Source organism: Rana temporaria, chromosome 2 (assembly GCF_905171775.1).
Source record: "Rana temporaria chromosome 2, aRanTem1.1, whole genome shotgun sequence".
Classification (NCBI taxonomy): Eukaryota; Metazoa; Chordata; class Amphibia; order Anura; family Ranidae; genus Rana; species Rana temporaria.
In genome coordinates, this window is record NC_053490.1 from 478,483,159 (window position 1) to 478,495,360 (window position 12,202).

At 38.3% G+C, this 12,202-nt stretch overlaps 1 protein-coding gene across 2 annotated transcripts in view; it reads right to left on the reverse strand.

Annotated features, from left to right (window-relative positions):
* Positions 1–8,908, reverse strand: part of CADM2 (cell adhesion molecule 2) — a 511,850-nt gene extending 502,942 nt beyond the window's left edge. The window contains exon 1 of one of the 2 annotated variants that reach the window (XM_040338753.1): positions 8,795–8,908. In XM_040338753.1, the coding sequence (XP_040194687.1) occupies positions 8,795–8,885 (91 nt within the window). In that variant the 5' untranslated portion in view covers positions 8,886–8,908. The remainder of the gene's footprint in view (positions 1–8,794) is intronic. The other variant, XM_040338752.1, reaches the window with a different exon arrangement.
* Between the last annotated feature and the right edge of the window lie 3,294 nt (positions 8,909–12,202).

Below are 12,202 nucleotides of genomic sequence, written 5' to 3' on the forward strand. Positions count from 1 at the left end.
TTATAGGAAGGTCTGAAAAGTAGTATGGCTGACATCTGCAGGCATTTAAAAAAAAAAGTGATTTTAAGGCAGTATATGCATCCAGTATAGATATAAAAACTTTGGCTATGTTCGGGTTTACTCTTTGTGTAATATATGCAGAGGATCATTTCAATTAAGTGTATAATGGAGTACAATACAATTGGCTATGATTAGGGAGTTTGTAGGTACTTACACAGATATTAAAAAAGATATTAAAAAAGTACAAATGTATTAATATAATTTCATAAAAAAATTCATAGAAAATCAACAGCTGATTAACCACAAGGGTTTTTATACAGAGACCACCATTACATCTACAGGTAACAACCACATATAAGTTGAAGAAACACCAATGCATTTTTCAGAGAATCTTCATCATAAAATCTTCAATATGATGAACATTTTCTGAAAAATTTAAATACATTGGGGTTTCATCTACTCACATGTGATTGTTACCTGTAGATGTGAGCATGTTCTCTGTATATATATATATATATATATATATATATATATATATATATATATATATATATATATATATATATATATATATATATATATATCCTTAAGGTTGATCAGCTGCTGGTTTTATATGATGTTTTTAATGATGTTGTATTAATGTATTTCTACTTTTATAACATCTTATGTGTAAGTGCCTAAAAAGTCCCTAATCTTAGCCAACTGTATACTTTTCGACATATGGGATATAGGGCCAGATTCACAGAAGAGATACGACGGCGTATCTCTGATACACCGTCGTATCTCTCAGAGTATCTATGCGGCTGATTCATAGAATCAGTTACGCATAGATAGCCCTTAGATCTGACAGGTGTAATTGTCTTACACCGTCGGATCTTAGGATGCAATACTTCGGCCGCCGCTGGGTGGAGTTTGCGTCGTATTCCAGCGTCGGGTATGCAAATGAGGATTTATGGTGATCCACGGCGGTTTTCGCGTTTGTTACATCGTCGCTAGTAATTTTTTCCTGCCGCAAAGTTACGGATGCTTTAACATGGCTTAACTTTAGTCGAGCCATGTTAAAGTATGGCCATCTTTCCTGGGTCGAATTTAAATTTTTTTTTTTTTTGCGTAAGACGTCCAGGAATACGAACGTACGCTACGCACATCGCCGTTCAAAAAATGACATCACTTCGCGCAAAGCACGGCGGGAATTTCAAAACGGAGCATGCGCAGTACGTCCGGCTAGGGAGCGCGCCTAATTTAAATGGAACACGCCCCATTCGAATTAGGCGGGCTTGCGCCGGACGCCGCCGACGTAAGTTTTCACGCAAGTGCTTGGTGAATCAGGCACTTGCGATGAAAACTTGCGGCGGTGTAACGTATATACGATACATTACGCCGCCGCAATTATATGTGAATCTGGCCCATAGTGCCTAGATCAGACTTAAAGAATAAATGTTTAATGAAATACAACAAAAGTGAAACTGTAGGTCCTTGTGGGCAAGATGCATAGAGGGTTAAGCAAATTATATTATTGTAAAGGGTAGGATGGGGTGGAGAAGAGTTCTGCCCACTGTAAAGTAACAGATTTTAACAATTTTACAGGCAATTATTATTATTATTGATTGCACACTATTTTTTGGGCATAACGTTTATGTGTGATGGTCAGGTGGCCACAAAGGTTTGGCCATATACAGTAGTATAGAACAAAAACATTAAAATTACTATAGATTCCCTTTAGGATCACTGAACTAACATTTTTTTTCTATTATTTAATTTATACAGTGGAGTTTAGCTACTGCATACCTTGAAATGAAGATAGCATGCCCGACATACAGCATTAAAATGCTGATGGCTTCAAACACAGGCAACAATGTAAACGTACAATGCTGAGTACAATGGCAATGCATCGCTGAAACTCTCAACAGAAACCCTCGGCATAACTCTCAGGGAAGAAATCTGATTATTTATGACCTAACAGCAGCACAGTTTAGAATAGATTAATGTAGAAAATGTTCAATATGGAGAGGAATGAAAAAGATGGATATTGCTAGATGAAAAAGCCTTGCAGTGTGTTCTCTGTCGCAACCATGAAATTATGTTGCCAAAGCAATGGGAGGCCAATAGGATTTATTGTAACAAGTAGGTACTTATTCTTGCTCCTGACCTAGAAACCTCTTAAACGAATAGAGATCGCATAATGTTTGCAGAAACTCTAGGCGCACACATAGCTTTAACCCAGCACAGGAGGCAGAAATATTGTCCCTCGCCTTCCTAATAATTACAATGCTATTCATTGCACAAGCATCAGTCAATATTCCCCATTGTTACCAGTGGGATAAATTGCACGATATTGGTGTCATGCATGGCATCATATATTCAAGAATATTGGCCTTGAACTTTGAGCAATTTATTCAGAAAAAAAAATCCTTTTTAAATGCTGGTTGCAGCAACACGCTGGTAAAACTAGGATTCATCATACTTTTTAAGCTAGTGTTTTCCAATGATTCACAGTTCTGCTTGTAAGAAAATGTAAAAGACAATTCAATAATAATCAAAAATAAATATGCTACAATTTCGGGAGCTTATCAAAACTGAATTTATTTAAAGAGAGCCTGAAATTTTGAAAATCATATTTATCGGTAGGGTGTAAGTTATACAGTATGTCATTTAAACAGATTTCAAATACTTTTTAACTACTTTTTGAAACAACAGTTGGTCTGTCTTTCAACTAAAAGCTTGGTTTACATTGTCAACTTTATAACAACTCAAAACAGAAGTTTAGACTCCTGTATTTGAAATCATATTAAAACCTAACTCTGGGCAAGATCTTCTTCCAACCCCTACCTCCCACCCTCCTCTAGCTGATTGATTGATTGTTTGATTAATTGATTAATACAAATTATATCTAAATGCCCTTTTACTTAGGTACAGCCGTGGTCACATGACACTTCAGGCCAAGGTCTTCTCTAACCTACTGTTTACATCCAGTGGGGTCCTACTCAATCTTGTTGTCTATGTAACAGTGAGAGAAACACCTATCAAACGGGGTTTTCTCAGGAAATGATGGGGTTCTTTCAGGAAAGGAAGTGGCATCATCATGATGGGACTTTTGAGAACCACATGGCACTAATTAGTGCCCCCACATTATTGCTTTAGGTAAGTATACCTTACTTCCTTAAACTAAGAAGAAATGCAAAATGAGTAGAAGGAAGAGGGTTTAGATTTGTACCAGAGCTTGGCTTTATTATTTATTACAGAGCTGGGTCTAACAAACTCTAGTACATTATTGCTGGTAGAAGTCAAGGTATGAGAAGGATGAGGGAGCTGATTATAGTGTCCTGCAATAGGAATGCTGAACATTAAATCAGCTGCTCATAGTTATATACTGTCAAATGTACAAATATACCTTTATTTTAAAGGGGAAACATCAGTTAAAATAGTTGAATCCATCTTGAATGGAGATAGATAAAGGGTTAATGCCACCATCAGGACTTGGGTGCAAATGACGGAAAGAGAATGACAGTCGAAGTCTTTGAAGCTCTTTATTGTCACCATGCCAGGCAGGAGACAGGAACACTTTTAACCTGTTGATATTTCATACTTACTTATAACTCACTTTCACATTAGCGAGTCGGGGTGAGCAACTCATCAATTGACTGGACGGTTTGCACATAATGTTAGAACTTCTCAGTAGGCAGAACTCTTCTCCACCACACCCTCACATAATTGTGTCAAGCAATTAATTCAAATCACAAGCTCATGCATAGGTTCCCTTTAGGAATATCAGAAGAACACTGGTGACAAAAGTCCTGTTTCTTAAGTGCGGTAACCAAGTTATGATAGCAAATGCATCCAAAGTATTCATATAGTAACTGCAAGATGCAACCAGACTCTCAGATGGGAATGCATCACATTTTGCAGTTCTGTACCTCTGCTATTTTTCTGGGTCATGCAAGGATCTTGCACAAGGCAAAAAAATACTTATCTGTACATATAAGGACATATGGAAGGTTCAGCATGTGACGTAAAATATTAAATAACGCAGAACAGCTTGCAATGATCAAAAATTATTATTATGCGTGAACAGAATACGATGTAATAAATCAATTGGGGATTCAATAGGCTGCCTACCCCTGCCACACAATTAATTCAACCTGTAAAAAGCTAGAGGGGTTGTCCTTATATTTCCTATAATTTTGATTATGCATCCATTGCTACAATTCAGGAGTGGATTTCTTGATTTAGGGTTAGAGTTGAACATATTGCTCCTTTTTCTTTCCTGTTGCTATACCACTGTACAGTAGTGATATGGAGCGTACCTTTAAAGATAGAATTTATGTTGCTATTTTGGTACTTTTAATACACTCTTCAGACTTTTATAATTCTGTTTCTTAACCCACTGGTAGAAGTCATCCTGATTCTCTTATAGATTTACTCTAGCTGACAATGTCTCAGCCTGAGCCGGTCACATAAGTGAAAATCCTATAGAGCAGCATCTATTTTGGCCTTAGGTGTTCTTGGTTCCATTTGGTATGGAGATATAAATTTGTTTTCTGCCACAAGAATATTGAAAGCTTTGTCATCTTTAAGTGTTTCTCGAGGCTTGCAGGAATCCAATTAGCCTTTGATAAAATAACACCGTAGGGGAATTTGATTTATATTATCTTATAGTAACCTATGTACCTTTGTGATCTGAAGCTTCTAAAATGTTACTTGAAATTGGCCTAATAGAGTCAAGGTCTGTCATAAGGTCCAATTAGCTCACCTTTAGCCTAGTATACGTTCAGTTCAAGCTAAACTTTCTGTCTCACTCATTAATTCCCCCCCCCCCCAATACACATTGACTTAACAATACACATTGGATGAATATGTGTAAAATAATAGAGATAAAGACAGTGCCTGTAAGTTGGTAGCATTTAAAGCAATCTTCAGAAAATAATAATCATTATACTATATATATATATATATATATATATATATATATATATATATATATATATATATATATATATATATATATATATATATATATATAATGTTTAACCACTTCACCTCTGGAAGATTTACCCTCCTTCCTAACCAGGCCATTTTTTTTGCGATACAGCACTGCGTTACTTTACCTGACAATTACGCAGTCATGCAACACTGTACCCAAATAAATGTAATGCCGTTTTTTTTCCCCACAATTAGAGCTTTCTTCTTGTGGTATTTGATCACCTCTGTGGTTTTAATTTGTTTGCGCTATAAACAAAAACTACTGAGAATTTGGAAAAAAAACAAAACAATGTTTTTGTACTTTCTGCTATAAAACCTATTCAATAAAACAATGTGAAAAACGATTTTTTCCAATAATGTAGGCCAATATGTATTTTGCTACATATTTTTGGTAAAAAAAATCCCAATAAGCGTATATTGATTGGTTTGGGCAAAAGTTATAACGTCTACAAACTAAGGGATATATTTATGGAATTATTATTTATTTTCATTTTTGTTTTACTAGTAATGGCCGCGATCAGCGACTTATAGTGGGACTGTGATATTAAGGTGGACAAATGAGACACCTAACTGACATGTTTGAAACGCTTTTTAGAGGGTTTTTTTCACATTTGTTTAACGTGTTTCGTTTAGTCCTTTTTTTTTTGATTATAGGTTGTTTTCAATTTTATTTTTGCACAATATATTTATCACTGGGTATTCATGTTTAGATTACCACTATCTAGTTATACAGGATCGTTATATAGGATCATTGGGTAATAATATATATAGAGTTATCATCACTTGACTGCTACACATTTGAGATGATCACATTTATTTATATTTATATACACTTGTACACAGCGCTGTCCTTTTTTCTTTTTTAGATTTTTATACTGTAGATGTCTGTGTCTCCATCAGGGAGATTTACTATTCTAATTGTTTGGACTGAAAGTGAGAGAAACTCCAAAATGTTACATTTTCACCAGAAAAATAATAAGGGGGATATCTTCCAATGGGGACAATTGTTCCAATGGGCACTTTGGAGAGATTTCCTCTAATTTTCCTGTTCTGTCAATAGGACAGAAAATAAGGGTGATTTTTTCAATGTGAAAAAGACCTGGGGCTAGATTCAGCAACATACGGCGGCGTATCTCCAGATACGCCGCCGTAATTTCAAATCTGCGCCATCGTATCTTTACGCCGATTCTCAAAGGCATATACGTTGAAAAAATAGGCTTCCTCCGCCGACGTAACTTGAATACGCCGGCGTATAATTGTGTGCAATTTTACGCTGGCCGCTAGGGGCGCTTCTGTAGATTTCAACGTAGAATATGCAAATGCACTGGATACGACGATTCAGAAACGTAGGTGCGCCCGGCGAAATTTTTTACGTTGTTTGCGTAAGGCTTTTTCCGGCGTAACGTTGCTCCTGCTATATGATGAGCAACCAATGTTAAGTATGGATGTCGTTCCCGCGTTGAATTTTGACATTTTTACGTCGTTTGCGTAAGTCATTCGCGAATAGGGCTTTGCGTAAATTACGTCCACGTCGATAGCATTGACGATTTGCGGCGGAATTTCGAGCATGCGCACTGGGATTCTTTCACGAACGGCGCAACCGCCGTTCGTTAAAGACGTCATTTACGTGGGGTCATATTTTATTTACATAAAACACGCCCACCTCTTCTCGGCGTGCTTACGCCGGCTGATTTATGCTACGCCGCCGCAACCTACGGAGCAAGTGCTTTGTGAATACTGCACTTGCCCGTCTAAGTTGCGGAGGCGTAGCGTAAATGGGATATGCTACGCCTGCACTAAAATACACCAGGATACGTGAATCTAGCCCCTGATATGGATTTTACCCATTCTCTACTTGGTGGTCTCCAAACTTTCTAGACTTTTGGGGTTTTAGGGGCCTCAAGCTTGGTGGTCAGTGGGAGTAAAAAAAAGTATTTAATGCCTGTGGTCATTAGGATGAGGAATAGTGCCCCATCATATGTATTAGTGGGAGGAACAATGCCCATTGTTGTTATCAGTGGGGTGCCCCCATGGTGATATCAGTGGGAGCACCAATGCCCCATTGTTTTGATCAGTGGGGTGCCCCATTGGTGGTAACAGTGGAAGAAACAGTGTCTCATTGTAGGCGATAGTAGGAGGAATGTTATTATCAGTGGTATTAAAGGAGAAGTAGGGCCAAAACTCGTTTGGCTGTGCTTCTCCTGTGGATCACGGGAGTTCAGTTTGTTCTTCACTCCTGTGACCAGTTTTAAGTAGATAGCAGGCTGAACCTGGCTGTCAGCTGATGTCACAGAGCCAGTCCAGGCTCGGGCAAGATCGCGATAATGAAGTCAGGATTTGCTCACATGCCTGAACCAGCACACGGCTCAGCCTCTTAGTGAGCCACTGGGAGTCTGGGCCAGCCGCTTCTGACCCTTAACAGCCAAGCTCTTCAATGAGCGGGGGGAGGGAAAAGAACAGAGAGTGGTGACTGACAGTCACCATCTCTCTACTCAAGAAACCCTGAGAACCAAGCGATAAGCAGTGTTTGATCGCTCGGCTCTCAGTGTTAAATGTGGCGGGGGACAGATGGAGCATCGGACTGATCCTGCATCCACCTAGGTAAGTATGATTTGGAAAAAACCTCTATACTTCTCTTTTAATGCTTTTTTGTTGATGTCGAGGGGGGGGGGGGGGGGGGTAATGCCCTATTTCTGGTGTCAATGGGAAAAACAATGCCCTAAGGTGTCAATGTGATGAATAGTGCCTTGTATTCATTGTAGCAATAGTACCCCAAGGGGATGGATAAAGGCAAGCAAAAAGGCTGCATCTGGACCGTGACTGGCTGTTTGGAGTTGGCCTGGACTCTACTCTATCATAAGTGAAGTTGTGCTGAAAACTGTATTATTAATTACAATCCCCACAATGGCAAAACTGTGTTTGCAATTGTTAGTAAGGCCCCATTCACACACCCCGTTGGTGGCAAGTAGTGATGGACACTTCACACTTTGCTGCATTTGATAACAGGCTATTTACAGTAGGGCTCATTCATGCTACCCACACACAAAAACTGATCAGCTTTCCTGTACAGACTCTACCAGCTCTAAGGGTTGAGGGGTAAGGGAGACAAGGGCAGTATTTTTCTTTTTTCTTCTTTTTTTTATAAACTTTATCAAAATGTCACAAAGCTGTGGTGTATAGAAAAGCACAGCCAGAGCTCGGGAGCGGTAAAGAAAAATGAAGACCTGCTGCAAATATCCGCATGGTTCTGCACTGAACCTGATGCCTGCATTTATTGTGAGCAGGGCATATAGAGATAATTATTTTCTGTGTCCCCTTGTGGAGGGAGGCCTGTGTTATTCTAGTACAGAAAAAGGTCTACACACAAGTGTGAACAAGCACTAAGGCTGGAGGCACCAAGTAAGTTCTGGATAGACCATTTTCTTGGTCATATCAATTGTAAAAAAAATTGGGAAGAGTGCAATAAAATGTACTGTATTTATTGGCGTATAACACTCACTTTTTTACCCTGAAAATAGAGGGTAAACTGTGCCTGCGTGTTATATGCAGGGGGCTGTGGAAAGTTTTTTTCCTGAAACTTCCCTCTTAAAGTTAGGGTGCGTGTTATACGCCTGTGCGTGTTATACGCCGATAAATACGGTATATAAACCAGCATACACATATTTTTATCAAGTTAACTAAACTCCGCCACAAATGTTGCACAAGCATCAGTCAAAGCAACACTGTGTACACAATAACTATTACAACAGCACACGACTATGGTGGTCTAATGTTACTACTTACACATGAGTCTCGATGCAACAACAAAACTTACCTTTGCCTTTATTCCTCACAGCAGACACTGGTATCAAGGAAATGATTGCATGCGAGGAAGAGAATAAATAGAAAATACACATTAGAAACATGCTCAATTAACACATTTAGAGATATTATCTAAGGTCATATCACTCAAAAGTGATATTTCAATTTGGGTAAATACTAAGGGGGTTCCATAAACAATATGTGTTTTTGTATCTTTTTGGTAACAAAGGAACAAATAAAATGTTCAACAAAAGTATGTGCAGGCAATCAAAATGATTTATAAATAGTAAAGAGACTGTTCATTTAGCTTACTAAGTTGGGTGTGCATTCACTTCAATCAGCCAGATATGTGAACGAAAAAATAATTTTTTAATATTTTTTAACTCCTCTTGTACATGATTGAGTTAAAAAAAAATGGACCTAACTTCACATAACTTTCCAAGCTAAAAGCAACAATTTTATATACTGTGGCCCAGATTCACAGAGAGCAGGCACACATTACGCTGCCGTAGAGTAACCAATGTACGCTACACCAACACAGCGCAGAGAGGCAAGCAATGCATTCAGCAAGCTATTGCTCCCAACGCTGCGTCAGCGTGGTGTAGGTTTCAAGGGCGCAGGCGGAAGTGTGCGTGACCCATGCAAATGAGGCGTGACCCCATGCAAATGATGGGCCGAGCGCCAGACAGATACGTATCATGAACTGCGCATGCGCTGTGACGTGGACGCATCCCCCTGCGCCTGCTCACAACCACGTCGGAACAACTGCCTAAACTATGCTGGATCACTGCGTACGGCGTGAATGTAACCTACACCCAACGTAAAAAACGCTGGCTTATGTTCCCTGGTGCAGACCTTTGCATGTCTACTGCTGGGTTGCACCTCCTTTATGGGGAATAACTTTACGCCGGACATACAACTTACGTGCACCTCGCGTAGCCTGCGTCGGGTGCACGCAGGTTTGTGAATCGCCGTATTTTCCTCATTTGCATGTTTGAATGGCTAATTAATGGGAGCGGCACCATGCACCCAGCCTAAATGTGCGCCCACCCTACGCCGGCGTAATCAAGCTACGTCTGCGGGGTGTAGCCTGGTTTTAGGCGCATATCTGTTTGTGGGTCTGGCGCACAAATACGACGGCGCACATTTGCACTTACGTTGGCGTAACTTGTTATACGTCGGCGTAAGTGCTTTGTGAATCTGGGCCTGTGTGTATATATATATATATATATATATATATATATATATATATATATCAGTTTTTCTTTTTTAGTAAATCTGCAAAAATGTCAACAATTCTGTGTTTTTCTGTCAACATGGGGTGCTGTGTGTACATTAATGAGGAAATAACTTACATTACTTTAGCAAATGGCTGCAATATAACAAAGAGTGAAACATTTAAGGAGGTATGAATACTTTCTGTACCCACTGTATAGAAATATATATATATATATATATATATATATATATATATATATATATATATATATATATATATATATATATATATATATATATATATACATATCACCAGCACAAAATTAATATGTCAATTGAAGATTTCACCATTTTTTTTTTCTCAATTTTTTAGACAGTGGTGAAGGAGAGCTTCATAGGATTGCACAGGTACATGCTCCTATCAGAGTAGTTACTGTAAAGGAAATTTGTAAGTTCTGTATATAATTGTATTGTATTTTGTATGTTTTGCACACTGCCCTCACTGTGCACACGGCACTAATAAGTCAGTACATGTTTGCATTCTTTCGAGTTCTGATTAGAATTAGTCTGCCTGTGTTACCATAAAAGTACAATTGTGATACCTACGTAATCTTGTGTATAAAAACCTTCAATTGTGTCATAATAAAGCAGAACAGTTATTTGATAAAATGTGTATCTTTTATGTCTGTTCCCTACTGCAGCATTTATTATTGATTTGGAACCACTAATCAAGATGAGGATAGGAGTTGCCTATCTATAAAATGTCCAGCTCATTACTAAGGTTTTCACACTCCGCCTGTTTATTTATTGTGGACTTCATGTCCTTTCAGAATAAAATTTAAAATAAAGCAGGAGGATTTAAACCTATTCATTTACAACAGGTGGATGCAAGCTCCAAGAATAGTGGATACATTTTCTGGGAATTCTAATGCACAGAGCCCCTATTTTTTTTTTATAGTGATGTAAGAAATTGGAAAATGCTTCAGACCACCAAAGTGCATCAATAAATAGTACATGTTTTTGTTGATTTTAGCATTTAATTTGCCTACAATTTCATTGTTATACACCATTTTACAGACCAGCCAGCCAACTGAAGAGCAGTAAATGCATCAGATTTGCCGAAAAGCTGCAGCAGTTGCCTCTTATAGAGCAAAATACACAAACAGTGTTCATTGTAGTTTCACAAATTTATAGTTAGGTCATTCATTTTTAAAGGAAAGTAGAAAAATGACTTGGAGAGATGATGCAAGCATGCATTGTGCTCCTCTATAGGAAATTATTTTCATAGAACATCAAGAGAAGTCATAAAAGTGGTTGGCCACTTATGCAATTCCATTCAAATACATCAAAAGTGCAGATCATCAATTGCACATCAAAAACACATGTACACAATTGTTCCCTTTTAATATGATAAGCAGGTCTCCATTTACTGATCTAAATAGAGATGCATTCTATTTCAGAAACATTTATAAACGTCTGGATGGACAGTTCAGAAAGGGTAACATTTAACAATGCTCGAAAATATTAATAAGCATATTTGCAATGAGCTAAATGTGCTAATTTACTATGTATATGGAGTTGTGAATATATCAAGGCTAGGTTCAACTTTTCGGGCAGAGTTTCATTTTTCATAATAAATAGAATCCTTTTGTAAAATAATTTCTGCCCTAGTAATCCCAGTGCTCTTACCTCACAATTACATCCTTCATTACTATACCACCACCTACTTCTTCCCTTAAAGTGACCATACACATTGCAATATGGTTCTACAATCATCTTTAGATCTACCATCAGTGCAAGGGCTTGTCTGATTTGATACAAATTGAATATATTGTTGAGGTGGGTCCTCCTATTCCTTAGTTCTGGTAAATCTAAGGGAAGTTGTATAGAGGTTTACAGTGTATGGTCATCTTGATACAAGTACATAGGAGGGAGTGGATGGAGACACCCAGCTGTCAGGCCCCAATCACATCTTCACATAGCAGGAACTCACGTTCCCACACACACATGTTTTTGGGGGTGGGGCATTTTTGGGGCATTTCTGCTTGTCACTCATAGGGAAGCCCAATCACTTGAACGGGCTGCCCTATGTGCAACAATCACCCCAAAGGAGCACGAGAACATTTATTAGAAAGGAGCGTGGTGGATTTTTTACTGTGCTGTTAACAATTAATGGCACTGAAAGCCCAACTTGTTAATTTTA